Source organism: Hesperophylax consimilis, chromosome 8 (genome assembly GCF_061612785.1).
Source record: "Hesperophylax consimilis isolate HC1 chromosome 8, BYU_Hcon_1.0, whole genome shotgun sequence".
Lineage (NCBI taxonomy): Eukaryota > Metazoa > Arthropoda > Insecta > Trichoptera > Limnephilidae > Hesperophylax > Hesperophylax consimilis.
This window is the reverse complement of record NC_142843.1, coordinates 12,106,715-12,128,926: the sequence shown is the minus strand read 5'-3', so window position 1 is coordinate 12,128,926 and position 22,212 is coordinate 12,106,715. Positions and strand designations below refer to the sequence as shown.

General features: G+C 36.2%; 2 protein-coding genes across 5 annotated transcripts in view; one reads left to right on the top strand and one right to left on the bottom strand.

Moving 5' to 3' along the window:
* The window catches only part of Cpr (Cytochrome P450 reductase), an 89,276-nt gene extending 85,368 nt beyond the window's left edge, over positions 1-3,908 (top strand). For both annotated transcript variants that reach the window (XM_089634878.1, XM_089634877.1), the window contains exons 10-13: positions 323-480; positions 1,440-1,614; positions 1,961-2,118; positions 3,077-3,908. In XM_089634878.1, the coding sequence (XP_089491004.1) occupies positions 323-480; positions 1,440-1,614; positions 1,961-2,118; positions 3,077-3,221 (636 nt within the window). In that variant the 3' untranslated portion in view covers positions 3,222-3,908. The remainder of the gene's footprint in view (positions 1-322; positions 481-1,439; positions 1,615-1,960; positions 2,119-3,076) is intronic.
* A 10,464-nt stretch (positions 3,909-14,372) lies between these two features.
* LOC149421570 (uncharacterized) overlaps positions 14,373-22,212 on the bottom strand; it is an 83,512-nt gene continuing 75,672 nt past the window's right edge. For 2 of the 3 annotated variants that reach the window (XM_089634882.1, XM_089634883.1), the window contains exon 8: positions 14,373-18,031. In XM_089634882.1, the coding sequence (XP_089491008.1) occupies positions 17,963-18,031 (69 nt within the window). In that variant the 3' untranslated portion in view covers positions 14,373-17,962. The remainder of the gene's footprint in view (positions 18,032-22,212) is intronic. The other variant, XM_089634881.1, reaches the window with a different exon arrangement.

Below are 22,212 nucleotides of genomic sequence, written 5' to 3'. Positions count from 1 at the left end.
ATCCATACTTTATTAATATTATTGACAACCTCCATACTTTACTAATATAATTGACAACCTCCATACTTTAATAAAATTGACTATAAATATTCTGATTTTTGTTTTGATTTCATCTGTAGAACAGAAATATTGACATGAATTCTTAAATTTCGTAATAATAATATTTGGATGATTTGCATGGCGTCATTTTTGTGCAAATTATGAGCATTGTAATTTTTTGATATTGATTATTATGTTGATTGAGTTTACAGCAATGGATTTACTGTTGTCGTAGGCGGCATAACTTAACAAATGATTTCTGATGAGAGTATTGTGTTTTCAGCAATACCCGAACACAGTGCACATCACCGCCGTAGTGGTGCAGTACAAGACGGAAAGCGGGCGCATCAACAAGGGAGTGGCCACCACCTGGCTGGCGCAGCTGCAGCCTGGAGAGGACACCCCTGTGGTGCCCATCTACATCAGGAAGTCACAGTTCAGGTTAGTTAGACAGACTACCTTTCATCATTAACAATCACTTCACACCGCCTTACTGATTGTTGATTTTATGTTTTGGGCGTGTGAAATTAATATGGCAATGGAAAGGTTAAATTAAAAGTTATTTTCAATATTATATTAATATATTTGAAAACATTAGAATTTTATTGAACAACTTGTGCCCGAGAAAATTTTTTAGAAAACATATTTTCACTGAAAGTTTATGCATCTACTTGCATATTGAAGCAGTGTTTTAACATATTATATTTTAAGGTTAACACAATATGTTTTTGCCTAAAACTAGTAATTAAACAATCTTAGTAGCTATATAAATAGTTAGTTTTGATTTTAAACAATATCTATTTTCCGCTCTATGCATAGAAATTTTACTACGCTGGACTGAACTTGTCGATATAAATTTTTGTTTTGTGTCAAATTCAAGTATATTTGTACAAGAACATTTTCAATTGTAAAGTGCACTGAAAGGTGATTCATTTAATGGTAAATAACTTTTTTCACAATTCCAATGTTTTAAGGTAGTTTTCAGGTAAACATGTTGAAAAATAAATATTCTACTGTGGAAAAATATTTTTGTATGGGATAATAAAAGAATTTTGAAAAAAGTTATTCATCTTTTTTACTTCTACTATCATGTAGAATCACCTCCCGAAATTTGTATATTTTACCCCTGGACACCCTGTATCTATAACTAGCTCCGTATATGGCCTCACATTGTAACTCACATTGTGACTACACTACACACTGTGACTATAAAAACTTTTGATATTGCATCAAAACCTTGCTCAGAAATCATAATATTACTGAAGTATGTTTTTGTACAATTTGTCACTGTGTTTATTGCTACTATCTTTCAGTTCGTATTATATGTTTGTACTTTGTTATTATTGGATTTAAAAATAATATAAATGTTGTCTGTAAACAAATGTAATAAATAAATTTAGGTTACCCGTGAGACCCCAGACCCCCATAGTCATGATCGGTCCCGGCACCGGACTGGCCCCCTTCCGTGGCTTCATCCAAGAGCGCCAGTTGGCCAAGGATGAAGGGAAGCCGCTGGGAGCCACTATCCTCTACTTCGGGTGTCGCAACAAGAACCAGGATTACCTCTACAGAGAGGTAAAAAAAGCCTTACTTAAAAAAAATTACAGTACACACCCCTGAAAATTAAACGTTGCCCGTTTGTATTACAAAAATATATTATATATATTTAAAACTACCCATGAAAAATTAAAAATAATTAATGTTAATTTTTTTGTGCCTCTCATGAGTAATTTCAAAACAATAAAAGTAAAAATTACTACCAACTGTCTCATTCTCAAAGATTACCTTTTTCCTGTAATTCGTTTCCCTTTGTTTTTTGAAGTGACTTGGTAACTAAATAGTAGTATTTTGCATTTGTTTTAGAGTCAGAGTATTAAAGCTTGGTGGCTTGGTTGTTTATTGATTTTCTTCTTTCTTATAGGAACTAGAAGAATATAACTCCAATGGATTACTCAAGCTGCACTTAGCGTTTTCAAGAGATCAAGAAAAGAAGCAGTATGTTACCCATTTACTGCAGCAGAATGCGGATGAGCTGTGGGACGTCATAGGAGTCAACAATGGTCATATTTATATTTGCGGGTGAGTTTATGCAATATTCATTTTTTTAGTGACTAAATTTAGTTTAGTTTAGTATGCTGTCCAAAAAGATGTTACCACTCATATACTCATATATATACTCATATACTTCATAATTTGAAAAAAAAATAAAATTAACTCTATTACTATTGTTATTTTCATTTTTTCCACTTTATGTCCCTTCTACACACTTTTCCACAAATAATCATCTAGTCAATCCACATTATGCAAGTGCACTATATAAGCATAATAAATACAAAACAATACAAGAACAACACGTCAACTCACCAGAGATCAAATGGGAAAATAATTCACCGACTCCAGATATTTTCATATTAGAGGGTTCGGCTCGGTAGAACTCCTAACTGAACCGATAAATCCTACCGATCCCTCAATATAAATATTCAAAAAATAAATAAACAATTTTTTTGTTATTGTTATATATTATTATTTGAATGATTACCATAATAGTAATTATTTGGACTTGCGTACATAGGTTGTTATTAAAATAATAAGTGGTAACATATTTTTTGATAACCCTGTATTTCCCTGTATTCCCTGTATTTAACCCAGAGTGGAAGATACTACCAGTATCGCCCTGGTGTAAGACCACCATTCAGAATTGAAACGTTGCTCCAAATGGCTTTAGCCGTGTTTAGTGACTAGATCTGAATAGCCAGGTACTTCCCCACCTTCCTCTTTCCCTTCCCCACTTACCTTCAGCCTCACAACATCCCCCAATTGGGGATGCCATAGTCTCACTGGCTCCAGACGGGAGCAGTTGGGACTCTTGTGAGGTATTCACTATAAAAAAATAAATAAAAATAAATTTCATTTAATTTTTCAATAAAAAAAGGATAATTTTTTTAAACCATAAAATCAATAAATTTTTTGTACTTTCCTTTTTTTAATTTATCATTTTTGAATTGTTGTATTATAAGTTGTTTGCAATTATTTTCAGAGATGCTCGGTCCATGGCATTAGACGTCCGCAACATCGTACTCAAAGTAATCCAAGAAAAGGGGAACATGTCGGAAGTTGACGCTGTGGCCTTCATCAAAAAGATGGAATCGCAGAAGAGATATTCCGCAGATGTATGGAGTTGAAAATCTTAACAATAAACATGACTTTTCTTCCATACGAACATTCTACATGTATTTTATTTTTGTAACGACATAATTATTTTAAAATTTCCGCTGGAAGACAAGTTGTAGAAATTATTAAATCAATTTCAATCAGAAGTGTGACGTTAATGTTTTGAACAATTTTTAAATGTGTGGATGGGTTGTGTGGATGGGTTGTGTGGTGAGTCCAGAGTGCGGATGTTTTGGAATCACTGAATTTAAATGTGTGGATGGGTTGTGTGGTGAGTCCAGAGTGCGGATGTTTTGGAATCACTGAATTTCTGGTCCGGGTTCTTTTAGACAATATTCTCATGTCGGCAATTACAATATGCTTTACTAGAATAAATCATTGAAAACGTTCAAACATTTTAAACTTCTGAATTCGTTAGTATGTATGTAAATTTGACTGTTAAGTGATTTTACAAATATAAATAATTGTCTATTAATGTGCCAGTGCCTTGAAATGTTATATGGTCTTAAATGTGAGTGTTTTCACCAATGGTTGGCAGCAGGGAATCTGGGGACCAGAATCTGGGATTCTCAAACTGCTTTGGTCTTTATTTTATGTTTTTTTTTAGATAATGGGATTAATTCAATATGTATTTGTAAATATATTCATAACAAAATGTAACAGTTCACGTGTCATTAAACTACTTGTATTCTTGTCAATTTGTGAATTATTTATTTAAATTTCTATAAAAGAATTATGTAATATTAATATTAGGCAGCTAATATGATATCATTATTAAGCCTATAATCACAAGCCTACAAAAAAAAATATGTGAAATGCGTTTTCATTTCCTAGCATTGTAATTTACGAAGATTAAGAATCAACGACACGGCTACACGGCTGGACAACAAAAAAGGTATTTGGATTTTTTCACAGTATGTAATCTTATCCAATCAAGTTGTGATGTCATAGCCCTGTTTATGTCACAGTTTATCAGGCACACATTGTTGCCTGATAAACTGTAATTCTCCACTTGCGAATGTTAGTTTTAAATTTAAAGACTTTTCCTTCATTATCTTATAATACTTGCAGCTTGACCTCTTTTTATTTTTATAAAGGCTGTCGTATACATATTTGGGTAGGGAGAGAACTTTTATTATTAGTTAATAATTAATAAATAATGTTTCAAAAACCAACCTTCTTTATTTTTCGCCGAACTAAGATCGTAAAAGTGTCGATCTATCATTCACAAATTTTTCGTTAGATGTCGAACTCTGCCCCTTTTACGCAATTCAACATGAATGAACACAGTACAACCGATTTGGAAAGATTTTGATGCATGCTGTTTTGCTGAACAAATCAAAGAAAATTGTCAAAGAAAAACACCTTTTATAGGTAAGAATGTTTTCAAACATTCAAGCCTTGGACACATTACGCTATATTATGCGGGCATAATTTCGGCATGGTATATACGTATTATATGCTAGGATGACAAGCGTAGTGACGCTATCATCTTCCTCAGGAGAAGGGTTCAGATCAAATGGGGAACTGCCGCTGAATATCATTTCTTTGTATACGGAATATAACATTGACAGATGACAGCCGCGCAATTATGGCGCCACATAAATGGTTTTAACCCCGTCTCCTGCAAATTTTCAAATATCACCTGGCTAGCAGATCACGGCGTATATCGTCACCACGCCCACACTTATAACACATCATCTTTTTAGGTGTTACAAGTCTGAATGAAAGTAATCGGATCACAAACAGACCGCACGTCAAATTTCGCTCTTCAGAAATCACCTTATTTAAACCTTACAATACTCAATTATCCAAGCAATTCATCGTTAAACGTGTTCCTAATAATCAGTAAAGTGAATTTTCTACTTTAGTGAATTATAAACATTCGGTTTTATTCTTATTCTAAGTGTTTTAATACATTGTGTTGTGACAGAAGTGTTGTTGCCCAAAACAAAAAATTATCATCATCCGATTCACCAAATAATAATATTCAAGAGTGAGCCAGTTTTCACTTCGTAATAATACCTTCCCTGAAATGTGGAAACTAACAAAAGTCACGCCTATACACAAAAAAGGAAAAAAATCGGCAATCGATAATTACAGACCTGTAGCTGTCTTATCAGCACCCGCAAAACTTTTAGAAACCATAATTTACTCACAAATATATAATCAAACAAAACATACACTCACCGAGAATCAGCATGGATTTCGCCCCACTCTATCACCCTCAACAAACCTTATGAATCTCATCACCTATATAAATAAATCGTTTGAAAATTTTTTACATGTCGATGTGATTTATACAGACTTCGAAAAAGCATTTGATAAAGTCGACCATGATATTTTACTAATAAAATTGAGTGACATCGGATTCTCTCAGGATTTTCTCGCTTTCGTAGCTAGCTACTTACATAATCGTCGTCAGTATGTCAGTTACGGACACCAGTTCTCTCACGAATACAAAACTAACTCCGGGATTCCCCAGGGATCGAATCTAGGACCCCTCCTCTTTCTTTTATTCATTAATGATATAGGCAAGACCATTAACCGCTCAAAATATCTACTCTTTGCTGACGATATCAAACTTTTCAGAGCTATCAAAAGTTATATCGATTCCATTCTTCTACAGAATGATCTTGATTCTCTTGTCAAATTGTCGGAATTAAATAAATTACCCTTCAGCATCCATAAATGCAGTGTAGTTACATTTACAAGATCCAAAGATACATTTCTATTCCCTTATCACATTAATAAAAATATATTAACACGCAAAAACGAGATTCGTGACCTTGGGGTGATCTTCGAAGCAAATCTCTCTTTCAAATCCCACATATATGACATTGTCTCCCGCGCCAACAAAATGCTCGGATTTGTTCTTCGTAATGCGAGATCATTTACTAATGGAATTGCAATACGGAGAACATATGAAGCGCTTGTCCGCAGTATCCTGGAATACAGTTCCATTATTTGGGCCCCTTCTGAACAAAACCATATCTTAGAAATAGAAAAAGTACAAAAAAGGTTTATGCGTTACCTGTATATGAGGGAATATACATACTATCCATTCCTGTATCCATCCTTGTTCTTAACAGGAATGCTCGATTTCAATACATCAGAAGCCCGCAGAAAAATATTTTTAGGCAAACACTTTTTTAAGTTAATCTCTGGTACAATACATAATCCGCCTATATTGAAAGAGTTTAACTTTTATGTCCCTAACAATTATACTCGAGGGAGATCCCATGCACTCTTATATGCTCCGAAAGCGAGGACTTCTGCCTATCAGAACGCGCCAATAAACAGAGCGACTCAACTGCTTAACGATTCTGCATTAGCCATCGACATTTTCAATGTCACCTACAGACAATTCAGTAACTATCTTATAACGCATGTGACAAAATAGTAAAACTGCCTGTGTAAACCTTTTAATTTGTAATCTTCTCCATGATATATTGGTGTATAACCGTTTCATGGAGAACATGAAAAAATAAATAAATAAATACTCTTATTTGTCGAGTGGCCGTAACCGGTCTGTGGTCTAGCGGTAAGAGCGTTCGGATAGCCAGCAGATTATATTGCACTCGCACAGACATCCGAAGGACCCCGGAACGATCCCAACTGCCGCCAAAGATTTTTATTTTTATTTCTTTTTCCCCGTAAACTGAAATCAATAACAAGAAAGAGAACGGGATACACACGAAAAAAATCGAACTACAATGAATTGTGAAGCATGCTTGAACATCATCTCCAAAAATGACCATGCACTTACGTGTGCCATCTGCAGTATTGCCTTTCATAATAACTGCCTAAATATCTCCGATACCAACTTTAAAAGAATGGCATCTAAAAATAAACAAACATGGAAATGCCCAAAATGTAAAAGCCGGCCGAGCTCACCTGCTCCGTCGGCATCAACATTAGGTTCAGAAGCCGATGTATTATTTGATCGCCTCACCAAACATTTTGACAACAAATTAAGTGAAATAAAAAAAATGTTTGAGGAAGAAATCAGCGATCTTAAGAAAAGCAGCAATTTTATTTGCAACCAGTATGATGACCTGATCACACGCTTTAAAGATTTGGAGGAGGGCCTCAAAGGTATAAAATTCTTAAAAGAAGAGAATGAAAAAAAAAACACAAGAATCTCATCCCTGGAAAGCCGTCTTGCAGATCTAGAGCAAGTGAAGCTCTCCGACAGCTTGGAAATGGCGGGCGTGGAATTGCGGCCGGGAGAACAAGCCTCGGAAGCAGTACTTCGAGTAGCTAACTCACTGGGACTGCCCTTGCAACCACAAGATATACGCATGGTGACCAGGACTCAAGATCGAAGACAAAACACCCCGGACAAACTCCACATCACCTTCAATAGTCAAAATACAAGGGAATCTATGCTCTCAAAAAAAATGCGGCCAAAACCATATACTCAAATTCTCCCATTTTCATCAGCGAGGTGCTGTCACCGTACTTTAAGGAACTTCTGTGGAAAACTAAGCAGACGGCTAAAGAAACCCACTACCAATACGTGTGGTTTAAATCAAATAAATTGCTTGTCCGCAAAGCAACTGGGGATAAAATCATCCAAATAAAACACGAAAATGACCTAAAAAAATGGGGAAACAAACTTGGACGACTAATCCACCTAAATCCAAGTAAATTAAATGTATTGCTAATTATTATTTTTATAAGCAATAATTGTTCGCCTGAAACACTCATCCACATTGAAAAAATCTCCTGATAAAAAATACATGACGCCAACGGGACTCGAACCCGTGTCCATTCGATTTCCGGTCGAAAGCTCTGACCACTGAGCTATGGGGGCTTATTTCTTACCCGAGAAAATATTCAATATATGCTAGTGTTTCATTCAACAATTACTGCTTTTTACATTTTAAAAATGTATATTATATGGTATTGCTAATTATTTAATATGGCCGAATTACTAAATACTATCCACTCAACTAGCACTCACTCACATTATTCAACCAATAATACAAAACTATGCGATTCTTTATTTAGCACCCCAGGCACCCTTACTATATTAAATCAAAACATAAGATCCCTAAACAAAAACTACGACGAACTAGACATACTTTTGTCCTCCATTAAAATAGACTTCAATATTATTATATTAACAGAATGCTGGATCCCAACCTCTTTTACTGTAAAACACAAAAAAAACTACTCCTCATATTTCACAACAAAATACCAAAACCAAAATGATGGAGTTGTTGTTTACATAAAAGATAATCTTAACGCCTCTGTCTCAGAATTCACCCTAGAAAACTCAAACTGTTTACAAATAATCGCTGACCCAGATACGTGCATACTCGCTATTTACAGATCACCTTCATCACACAACATTACGCCCTTTCTAAAAGCTCTCGACTCTCACATAAAAAAAATTACCCACTTCAAAAACATCATCGTAACTGGTGACCTAAACATAAATATACTTCCACAAGGCCATCCCCAGAATATCGAATACCAACTGATGCTCCTGGAACATGGCATAATAAGCGCCATCAATACTCCAACCAGAGTTACCAGAGACTCGGAATCATGTTTAGATCACTTAATGATCAAATCCAAAAACAAATTCTGTATTCGAATCCACAATCACAGATCACTATACAACAATGATAGGACTGACCACACAGGCATTGAACCCAACAATTCAAAACAACATCACAAAATTTGAAACTGACTACGTGAACCTAAAACATTGCCTAGAAAAACAAACGTGGGAACACCTTAAAAAAATTAACAACACTGAAGAAGCCTGAAATTACTTTCTAACATACCTACAAACGCTCATCACTCAAAACACCCCAAAAACATTCAAATCTTTCACGCACCGCAAAATAAGACTTAAAAAATGGATTACTCAAAGCATAATAAATAGCATTAAAAAACGAGACAAACTGCACAAACAAGTCAAACGCAACCCAAATGATACTTTTCTGAACTCTTTCTATAAGAGGTACAGAAATACCTGCTCTCTAATTATACGAAAAGCCAAAGAATTAGGTATATTACAGAAACAAACTGATAACTGCTAACTTTGACCCGAAAAGCGTTTGGTCTATTCTGAGGGAAAGTACAAATACACAAAAAAACAAAGATGATGAAATAAAAAAAATACTTATCAACGACGAAGAAGTCGACTTCCACAAAAATCCTACACTTATCCGTAATTACATAAACAGACATTACACAAATATCGGAGCAAGCCTAGCCGAAAATATAAAACAAAAGTCGTGTAGTAACGATAATCAAGAACCTCAAAAAATTCCGACTCAGTGCACTCACAAAAATAGTGACAGTCTATTCAAATTACATAGAGTAACTCTGGAAGACACCAACAAATTAATACATTCCCTAAAGAATAACACAACATCAGGTCCTGACGGAATAGACTCTAAAACAATAAATACACTAAGCCAACAACTACTTACTCCACTAACATACGTTATTAATCTAAGCCTGAAAGAAGGAATATTTCCGAGCATCCTAAAAAAAGGTCTGGTTATTCCTATTCATAAATCAGGACCTAAAAATAATGTAAACAACTTTCGACCCATTACACTATTAAACACGTTGTCAAAAATTCTTGAAAAAGCAATAAAAGAACAGCTGCAACAATATCTGGAAAACATGCAAATACTCTCAGTTAACCAACATGGCTTTAGAAAAGATAGGAACACAGAAAACGCAATTGCCACTGTAACCGAGTTTATTACACATAATCTAGATGCAAAAAAAAAGTTATTTCAATCTATTTAGACTTATCTAAAGCCTTCGATACAATTTCGCACAAAAAACTTTTCAAGAAGCTAAAATACATTGGCATAAATGGAGTAGAATTTGAATTAATGAAAAGTTTCATGTCTGACAGAACATCAGCGATCAGCGATCAGCGACATCATCTGCAATTGGAAGGTTGAAAGAGCCTAAGCGAAATCCGAACACTAAGTTTGGTGATCGTGCATTCGGAGTATCCGGCCCCAAGGCTTGGAATAAACTTCCTATGGAATTGAGATGTATAACCAGCCCAACAGAATTTAGATCCAAACTAAAAACTCACTTTTTCAGACACTCATTTCCATAAATCCGTCATTCTATCCAAATATTTCTTTTTTTTTCATTTTTTTATACCGTAATTGTTACATTATCTAGCGATTCCGTTCATTCAATTTTGTAGGGCACCGGCACACATTGACACCTTGATCTGAGAGTTTTTGCAGGGGCAGTAGGAAAACATTAAATTAGACAAGTATTACTTTCCCGAGTACTCTCGGATGAGAAGTGACTGTTTGTACCAGTTACTTCTCTATTTATTGGACAAAATTATACATTAAATTTCACACATGTTCAATGAGAGTAATTAGCGATCACCCTTATCTCTTCACTGTGTTGAACAAAACAAAAACATTAGTTTTTAAATGTATGGTGGCACTGAAAATCCATTAATATTAACTATAGCAGTCGCACATTATTTGTGCGGGCTTCACTAACTTGGTCCCGTACACATGGAATGAAATTAACACATTTTGATCGGGCAGTTATCGGCCGCGTACTAGTGCTGGTAACGGGTGATTTTTCGCGTAATTTCGCGTTAACGTAGACCTCTAGAAAAATTGCAATAACTTCAAAAATATTTGTTTGATTTCAATAATTCTTTTTGCAAATTATTTATTTTATTTTATTATATTTAGAAATGTATTCTTCATCGTTAAACTAGTGCAGAATTTCACATAAAGTAGGAAAGTTTTGAAAAAAATAATATTTTTTTTACATAACATCCTTTATTTTACAAATTATACACAAAAATTATTTCTAAATGTAAAATAAAAATTATTATTGCATGGCTACAACCCTACAGACGCTATATAGCGAAAACTCAAGTATATTGGAACCTGTATTTTAACGTGACCCGCGCTCCACTAACAATCTATCAAAAACGTATAAATACGTGATCCGCTCTCTAGCATTAATTTGCTAAAAACGTATTAAAACGTGATCCGATTACAATGTGTTAATAAAGTATTGGGAAGAAAAAAAAGTCCAACTGTTAGCCTATTATATCAAAATATTTTCTGAATAATAAGTGGACTGATGTAATTGCATAAAATTTTGCTAACTTCTTTGATGCACGAATCAACAAGTTGTTACACGAATGTGATAACCGAGTTTCCTCATACTTTCAAGATTTGCCACATTCTATGTACCTACCCAGAACTAGTGCCAAACAAATTAAAAATTCCAAGTCAGCTGGTTCTGGATCAGAATTGTTTGTGTGATTAAAAAAAAATTACTTTATGTTACTTAATTACTTAGCCCGATAATTGCACACCTCATTAACTTAATAATTGATAGTAATATACCTGATGGATTAATATATTGCATTGTTAAACCTACTTTCCACCATAAATAATTACAGGCCTATTTCCATAAATACTTTTTTTTCCTGGAATATTGTCCACCACTGATTTTTAATAAAGTATTTTGCTAGCGAACAAAAAAAACACATATTTTACTAGAGATGTATTATAAACAGTATGGTCATCTCACATTTTTGTCGTTTCATATAAAAAAACAAAGACAAAAATTTCATAAATAATTTAATGGCTATTATTCTCAAAATGCACTCCGAACCTTTGGTTTCATAGAGGCTCACATTTTAATTCTTCTGTGGTAAACTTCTAGATTTGAATATAAAGCATGGATTTTTTGCTTTCTAACACCATTCAGATCATATTTCTCACCATGACATTAAGAAAGAAACCATATGAGCTGTAACCAAAAGCAAACAAATTAACCTGAGGGGTTGAATGTGTTGTGTTACACATATATTAGTATATTTATGGCACATTCTATAGTGGTATATGCTTTTTCTATCGACCTGGTAAAATACCACCATTGCTTGAAATGGCTTCGGCCATGTTTAGTAACCAGGTCTGAATAGACATGTCTTTCTCAACCTGCCTCACTAATTGGGTGTGCCATAATCCTACTGGCTTTTGGCATTTATTTAATTCAATTTGTACAATTTTTTTATAACATTATTGGGGTCTAGGTCGTTATAATTGTACCGTTTATACAATGTATTTGCAGTTACAAAAACCTTGTAAGAATGGTAGAAAGTTAAAAAACATACCGATCTTTGTTCAACTACATTTAGGAAGGACATGGCTCTCTCCACGGGTGAGTAATGACGACGGGATAATAAAGGAGGTAATGACGTGAGGTGAGACTGGTACATGAAATTTATTTGAGCCAGAATCTCATTGTTAGATATATATTTTTTTTAAAATTATTTATTAACCAATAAATTAACATACATTTTTTTGGTATAATCCACCTCACTAGGCTGAGCCTGTTCTGAGGTGGCGGGAGTTTGATTTAGTTTTAGATAATGCGAATTTACATAGAATCAAAAATATAAATAAAAAGATATATATAAAATATAAATAAAAAAAGATATATAATAATTAGAAAGATAAGAATTTTAAAAAGAAAAGCATAAGAAATAATGAAAATACAAATAAATGAGTGAGAACAGAAGAGAAAAATTCAGGCGTGGAGTGTGCTATAATTTATGGTATTGTAGATGTTATCTGTCCGCAGTATACAATGCCTTTGTTGACTATCCATGTGTGGATTTTGTGTCTTATATTTACACTTGTTGCCAGGTCTTTAATATCTTTTTCCATTAAATTGAAAATTTTTGGGGCCAGATTATGAAAATGTCTTTGTCCATAGTAGATATTTAACGGTTTATTAAGAGATAAAAATATTTAATCAGAGCAATACCTCTACTTGTCTAAAGGAGTGGTAGATTGGTATAGCCAGGGGTAATTATCCGTAAACGCAAAAATAAAAATCTTAATACTTTCTTGTGAACTTTTTCAACGCACAATATGTATGTTACTTCACATATGAACAGAGATAGGTCGTTTCGAATCAGGTTACACAGTCATAAAAACCCTCATTCCAGGAATTGAATTATTTACATTAAAAAATAATATCATTTTGTTGAAATACCGATGTAAACGAAAGTCACAAAGATAAATATAAAAAGAAGACTTGCATTACGATTCGATAATTACGTACATATAGTTGGGACCTTTACAAAGAGATTGGTATATAATTTTCATATAAAAACATTGAATAATTTCGACTTTTCTGCCATTGAAATGAGACCGGCGCAAAAGGTAGAACTACCCTTCCCGGCGTTAAGCATCAATCGACCAAACGGGTAGAACTGCCTTTCCCGGCCTCTAAGTGTGTTAATATCAGAAATAATAGTATTGTTGAACCACTTAGGATATATCCTTTGCGACATACAGAAGCAGGTATACACTTTTTGAATATATTGTAAATCAAGGGTGGCCAACCTGCGGCCTGCTGGGTGTCTACTTGTGGCCCGCGGAGCATATGCACAGTTTTTCTTTTAGTGTTCATAAAACCACCAAAAAAACATTCCAACATTCGTATCATAACCCGTATATGGAAGTATCTCAGTACATTGATTCAACTATCAGTATTGCGCGTCTTGCGTTTCATTAAAATATTGTGGGGAATACAGCATCGAGTGAGCAATACCCCATACAATAATTCCCTTTGGCATACCATTACTTGTAAAAGTAAGCATAAGTACGAAATACTAGAGAATAGGTATTTGGACTAGGTATTTATTCATACTTGTACCAGTTGTTCCAAGTATCAAGATAAGCTAGTATGACTCACCTCTAGTACGGGCCGGTAGGAAATCTCATTTCTAAAATGGTTCTGCTGAAAAGGTTGGCCACCCATGTTGTAAATTGTGTTATAAAAAATAACCATATTAATTAAGTAAACCGGTTGCTACGAACAAACAGAGAGTAATTCATACAATAAGTGGAAAATTCCCTTGTTGAATTTCCAGGTCTTATCGACTCCTACTCCATGGCAGGAAGAAACTACTACCGGGCTTGAAGTTAAATTTGAACCACCCAGAAGCCTCAAATACTTACAGACAGAGCAGGGTGGTGGTGTGCTTGTCTTCGTTTATAATTGGATCCCAGTATTTAACAACACACTTAATTTGGGAATATTGTGTAAAGTTTTGTGGGTACAAAATCAAAGAATTATTTATTAAAACGAAACTTATTTATTATTAAACTTCAAAAATATTAAAACATATATACAAGAGTTTCATGTGCAATTCACAAAACTTACATTTTAGTAATATTTCAAAGCATTTTTACGGAACTGATACATTTCAAAGGAAATAATATTTTGCTAAGAATTATTGAAAGTCAGTTTGGCACCTATTTATCAGTTAGTTAAAAATGGATAACATACAAGTTGAAATGATTATAAGAATTGGTAAAACCAAGACATGTTTGTGGTTTAGTTATTTTGATAGCACAACAGTTCTCAAACTGTTTTTATTTGAAGATTTACATAGTTATTTGTAACCATTTAGGCTTTTCAATACAAAGTTGAGATTATTTACTTTAGCAATTTCAGTATTCAACGACACAACAGGCCAAAATAATTTCAGTTCAAGGAGATCATTCCCAGTTGGAGGCACAAACACAATCTCCCTTTATCTTGGCCTGTTTGAGGAATTGGCACTGGTCAAAATAATCAATTTATGATTACATTCTTCAAAAAGTCCCATTAAAAACAAGGATTTATGTATAATAATTTAAAATGAGATAACATAGAGTGCAATTAGCATTCCCTTCTAAATTTAGTACTTTTCAAATTGAATAATCTTGAAAGCCTTTTTTTCAATTTCAAAAAACAGTATATTTACATTGTCAGCAATAATTAATCCATTTGATTTGAAATATTTCAAACTCAAGCACAAACAAGTACCTCATATAAAAATATTGATTGATTTAAGTCCTGACTAATGGAAACATTACAGCTAACTGTTTCACTCAAATTTAGCACCGTTTCTTTACAAGGTGGTGGTTCTAAATGGTCTAGAAATGGAAATAATTTATTTAGTTCCTCCGCCATCCTTTCAAACTGATATCACACTCTCAATTAGCCAAATTGGCAGTCAGTTCAGTTTCCTCTGCTTATGGAGGGGATGTCAAAATGATTTCAGAAATGACTTCAAGATGAGAATCCCACATCTCACACTCTTCTAGTTACCTTATAAATTAAATATGACAAAATGATTCTAATTTTACAGCAAGTGACTGATAAGATCAAGTGCCAAACCATCATCATTATACATTCATTTTTGCACAACTGAAATCAATCAATATTAAATAAGAACACAGATAAAGTCTTCATTTCACTTGGACGAAATGTGTTAAATAGAAAGAAAAAAACATAGTTTTAACAGCAAACATTCAAAATACTCTATAATAAAGGTGTGTAATAACTCAAAACTATAAAAAATCACTATTTTATGCAAGTAACTTTAGGTAAGGACTCGTAAAACTAGTATTTTGTGTAATATGAACTAGAGTTGAAGTAAGAAAACTTATTGAAAAAAAATAATGAAATCAGCAGAGTATTTCTTACTACAATGCCGGACAAGCAAGTTAGCATCTTAAGTTTTCATCACAATACGAATTGCCTCATGCTGCATATAGATCAACTGTAGGATTTACTAATTACATAAATGTTAGGGGTTTAGAGAAAACCATGATTGATATGAAGCTGGAAAAATATAAAATTTAACTATATGAGTCTCATTATGCAAATGTTACTTGTCATCAGAAGGAAAGATTGTGTGATAAACCAAAAAATGTGATATTCAAATTTTTAGTTTACATGAAGATTAATAGGTAACAATTATTGTAACAACCTACGATAGTCAAGTGGTGTTAACTATCATGCAAATATGAATTAGTCTCAAACGTGTAATTTTGGTTTATTTACAGAAAACTGACTGCAGAGTAAAGTTAAAAAAAAAAAACTTAAAAAAACATTTATTTGTAAATTTGTTTCACACCGTATTTATTATAAGATAAAATTTAATAAGCTTCAAAAATACATCTAGGTAATAAAAATAAAAGTATACCAAATATGAATGTCCAACATGTCTAAAAAGAATTTTCACTAATTTGCTTAAACTATTGTCTTACTCTAAATATTTACAAAATAACTCTGTTTTTGCATATTTAAGTTCTTTAATCACATAGGCTTACATCTAAACTTCATTGCATACACCACTCAAATATTTGCTGTTATGTATCAGAAAAATTCGAGAAAAACAATTTTACATAATTACATTGTGGTATTCTTGTTGGCCATTAAGGAAGCAACCACTAGGAGACTAATGACTCATCACTAAGCTTAAACAGCCCATATATTGAGAATTCAGCTCTGGCACCCAACAATCCCTGCGAGGGTGTTCAAGCAAGCCATTAAAGTAAAATAAATGCAAAAACAAATCCATTTGGGTTTTCCGCCAACCTGATCTTTCTCACTGATTCAAGCCTCGGTTGCCATTGGTACATTGGCCACGTATCAACTGGGGACCTTTGAATTCATTAATGATCAGTCATGTATTCATCTTCCATCCATCACCCACCCAGTCACTCAGTAGCAACTATTATAAATACTTACTTCAATATGGAAAACCCAAAACTCATAGAATTACGCAATCAATGTGGAAGGAACAAATAATGAAATATTTACTAGATTATGAACTCTCGCAGCATTCAAACACCCTCTCACAAATAATATGATTCGAGTTTCAACAAACAAACAACTGTACAGTGATTCGTTACTTAAACTGTAACAAGTTTTATATACTTAAGTATCAAATAATGAAAAATATTATTTGTGACTTTAACAATACATTTTCAACGGAAGTAATAACATGAAGTTTTGTACGAAGCTAGTTGATTATCATAAGATGGAAGAATTCAATAGTTTTCAATGATTAATAGGGTGAATTTACCAAATGAAGTAATGATACTGAAATTCAAAATACATAAGTCTATAACATTAATATAGAATGACAAATTACAATAACCATAATGGTATAGGTATGAATCTTACTAGCTAATGATGCATGAAGTTAACAAGACCGGCGTTTATGGAGATGTGAATTAGGATGAGGTTGATATCCAAAGCAATCATGATCATTAAAAAGACAAACAAATTTGTGATTATTATTGCTATTTTAACTTGTACTTGGTGCTTCATCCTCCCTCTACGCCCTCTGTCTGGTCTGTGGTGCGCTTAATGTTCATACACATGCAAATCTCAATACCGGATTCAATTAACATAACATCAACAGGTAAAACATTGATAATAAAGGCATTTCATAAAATTATTTATAAATACCCAAATTTTAGGTTGTTTGTTTAACTTATTTAGTCCTTGTTTATATGAGGTCCTATGTATTTAGAAAAATGAATACTAGTGTATACTATTCTACCAATTGAGTGATCCTCAAAATATTACATAGTTCTATGACTGACGCTCGTCATAATTATATTATATAAGACGCTAAATTGAGGAAGTGACTTTTACAAGGCAGATACGGTAATATATAAGTTGAAAAGGGAAGAGAATGAGGACCAGCTCCCGAGAAGAAGTGGTTGCCAGCAGTAGTGACAAACATAAGGTGAGGAATCAGTGAGGTCTGCATCCCACTAACCCGCTAAGCGGAGTGTCATGTCAATTATGATAATATATATTACAAAAGTGATGAATGCATTAACAACGCTGTTAGCAGTGACTAGGTGTTGTAGGAGAATGGTTCTTGTCTATCCGTAGCTTCCCTTCTTCAGGACTCCTGCTCTGACCAGCCCGCCAGACCTCTCACCACCAGCTCTTGGTTCAGGGATATCACTTGCTGCAAATTAAATACACGCAATATTTAGTAGACACAATAATACAACTACAGTAGAACCCCGTTAATTCGACCCCGATAATTCGAAAAAACGCGTAATTCGAAATTTTCGCCAAAAAAATTTCCGCAGAAATTTTTTTTCATACAAATTTTTTTTTAATTCGAAATTCGTTAATTCGTATTTCGAAATTTATTTTTGTCCGCGCACGAAAATTTGTTCATGTAATTCGAAAAAAAATAGATTTTTGCGAAAATAAATCATAATATTTCGTAAATCTGAATCTAAACGTCAGCCGTGGCGGTAAAACGCCGAAAAATGTATTTTTACGTGGTTTTACATTGTCCTAATTAGTATTATTATTTTGTAAATCTGAATCGATTTACACTGGAATGTCGTACTTTTTCAAATTTATTTCGAATATCCGAGTTTGAAGGGCTGAGAAAATACGCTTTACGCGGATATATGTCGTAGTTTTACGAGTTTACACCAAATATCTGAATTTAAAGGGTCGGCCGCCATGAAACTCGGCCGCGAAATCTCGATTTACGCGTAAATATATCGTATTTTTACGAATTTATTTCGAATATCTGAATTTTAAAGAGCCCGCCGCGACGGAAATCGGCCGAAAAATTTCGATTCACGCCGAAATATGACATATTTTTACGAAATTACTTCAAATATGTACTGGACGGGAGTCCGCACAAGACTGTAGATTTAGGCGCCGGGTCCAAACCGTGTCTTCAACCGATGAGAATGCTCCTTTACGGCCGATGATGATGATGATAGTTGTTATTGTGATGAAATCTGCCTCCCGCACCCAGGCTTGGTGAATGGTGGGCACTGGGTGTGCTTTCGTCTCTGCTCGCTTCTGGTGTTTGCGGTTTTCCAAAGGAGGGCCGGCTGGTCTCGAAGAGGTAACACCAGAAGATCTTGGAGCAGCAGACTTGGCGAGGTGAGGCAGATGTTGAGCAGGAGTCACTTGTTGATAAATAAAACGCTTGGTTTTGGTGGTAAAGATGAACTGATTTATTTTGAATTATGGGGCTGCTTATATTTAATTAGCCTGACTCGCGCCCGACATTGGGCTAGGAGCCCAAAAGTGGTGGGGGGTTGTACCCGCGCCAACAATGCGTTTATAGCCTCCGACAAACTGTTGCATATTCATTTTGTCGGTAGTACTGGTGATAGTAGTCGCTTAAATTTGCGAGTTAGAAAAGATTTTGAGCGCTTACATGAATGACAATTACATAGTTTAAAAGCATAGTAGTTATAGGAATGTGTATCTTGACAACTAGATTTTTTGTTTGTCAAGATACGACAAAAAATAAGAAATGTTTGTAAAATAAATGTGTAAAAATGATCTCAAGCGATCAAATTTGTAAAATATGTTAGTTTAGTATTTTTCCGAGGTCCCCCGTAACATAGCGCTCAGAAAGAGATAAGATTCACTATGCTACGAGGTTCCTGGATTTTTGTACACGCAAAAAAGGTAAAAAATATTGTTCAAAAATGGGTTTACATATGGGTGAAAAACAGCTTTTTTAATATCTCCTCAGCGGTAGTATATCGAAAATAGTGTTTATTTGACTACCGCCGAGGGGATGAACAAGTAAAATATACATATTTGCAATGTTTAAAAATTGATTTTTCTATGTAAAATTTACATAGAAAAAATGCTGGACATTGATCCACGCGGCAGGTAAGCCGGCGATGTGGTATCGAAGCCATTCGGAGTCAAAGTTTTCAAGCCGCTTGGGCCGAAAATTGGACAAAAATGACCAGTGGCGGGGAGTGGTGATTTTGCCAGTGGCGTGGAGTAGGGACATTTTATAAAAGTAAAACAATTTTTATGAAATTAAATAATATGGTCAACTACGTCCGTTACACTCCCCCCGTTTAGCTATGCTGAACTAAAAAATAGGACGTTTGTTGGTACGTTGCAGCCCGCGGCGGCCAGTCCCTCTGGGATGGTGCTGGGCTGGTGGTACTGTTGATGTTGCATCGGTAGGCGGGGCCGGCAGGATTACAGCGAGCTTCACAGCGGGGCGGACGTAAATTCCGGTGCTCGTCTGGATCCTGGCGGTCCTCACTTGGCCGTCTGCAGCAGGGGTGGCATCAAGGACTCGACCGCGTGGCCAGCTGTTGCGGGGCATAGCGGGGTCCATGATGATCACAAGGTCATCCTTCTTGATGGGGATGACTGGCTGTTGCCATTTTTGGCGAGCAGCCAGGGTGGGGAGATATTCGCGGAGCCACCGTCTCCAGAACATATCAGCGAGTTGTTGGCTGATACGCCACTGGCGACGGAGGCATACCTCCTCATCCTGCCTGTCGTATAGTGACAGATGAGGTCGGTTTCCGGCTCTTCCCAGTAAAAAGTGGTTGGGGGTGAGGGGCTCTTCGTCCCTGGGATCCACCGAGACGTGTGTGAGGGGACGGTTGTTTACAGTCCACTCGGCCTCGGCAAACGCTGTCCTCAAGGTCTCTTCGCGTGGAGCTCGTTCCAGCAAGATGGCCTTCAGGGCGGTTTTTACAGAACGCACCAGGCGCTCCCAAGCTCCCCCCATATGAGGAGACATTGGAGGGATGAAGTTCCATTCGATCCCCTTTGTTGACAAATGATCCCTCATCCGGGTATCATTTTTGAGTGATTCGATGGCATCCTTCAGCTCGTTGTCGGCACCATGGAAGTTCGTACCATTGTCTGAGAACAGAGCTTTTGGTTGGCCTCGGCGCGCCGTCATGCGTTGTAAAGCCATGATGGCGGAGTCCGTGGTCAGTGAAGTTGTCAGCTCAAGGTGAATGGCACGAGTAGACAGACGTGTGAAGATTGCACCATATCTTTTCTCCCGATGTCTGCATACGGTGACTTCCATCGGCCCAAAGTAATCTAGTCCACAGTTTGTGAATGGAGGAACATGGTGGGCTAGCCTTGATGGCGGCAAGGGCCCCATAAGTGGGGGGGCTGGCTTGCTCCTGCGCATCTTGCAGGTGGGGCAGTTGTGGGCGATCATCCGAATATTTGTTCGCAGTCGCAGCACAAGGTAGCTGCCTCGCACCTCAGCCATGGTTCTCTCCGTACTTGGGTGATTGGCTTCCTGGTGATGATGTCTCACCAGAAGTCTTGTATAGGCGTGATCACCATCTAATATGATCGGTGTCCGCACTGCTTGAGGCACTTTACTGAGGGCTTGTAATCTGGAATTCATCCTCAGCAGGCCGTCAGGTCCAAGGAAGGGGCTCAAGGCTTTGAGCCGGCTGTCACTTGGTAGTGGATCTCCTTTCTGGAGCGCATTTATGTCATGATAAAATGTCTCTTCTTGACATATTTTTGCCCATCGGGCCTCTGCTTCTTTGATTTCATCGCTTCTTAAATATTTATCAGGTTGTTCGTGATGTTTTCCACGACACCTTTTAATAAAACGGTGTATCCAGCAGGTAGTTCGAATAAGTCGACGCCATGAAGAGAATCTGTTGATTTCGGGCAGTGTCTCTGCCACAGTTGTTGTGATGCCAACGTATTGAGGCCTCACTTCCAGGGTGCCATCATCAGGCTGAGGCAGTTTGCACCGTTCGCGCGGCCATTCTGCCTCGTCTGAGGTCAGGAAGGCTGGTCCACTGAACCATCGTCCAGAGTGCGAGAGGTCAGGAGTGTTGACGTCTCGGGTGCCGATGTCTGCCGGGTTCAGTTTGGTAGGGACCCATCTCCAATCTGCAATGCGGGTGAGCTCGTCGATTTCGCCGAGTCTGTTGGCCACAAAGGCGGAGTATGTGCGTGGATCTGTGCGCAGCCAGCACAACACTGTTGTCGAGTCTGTCCAGAACACTGTTCGCGCAATGTTGCTGCGACATTCTTTCTTCAGGGTTGCTGCCAGTCTGGCCGCCATGAGCGCTGATTGTAGCTCAAGGCGGGGTATTGAAAGAGGTTTCAGAGGAGCCACTTTGCACTTGCTGGCCAAGAAGGTGGCTGTGGTGTTCCCATCAATCTCCTCGGTATGGTAGGCGACCGCACAGCATGCCTGCTCTGAGGCATCACAGAAGAGGTGGAGGGTGACGAAGCTCTCTTTGTTTTGTAAGCAGCGCCGAGGTATGGCAACTTTGCAGTCTTGCAGAAGTCCCAGCCAGTCCATCCACCTTTCGTTGTGTTCAGGTGTGATGATGTCGTCCCATCCGATGTTGGATC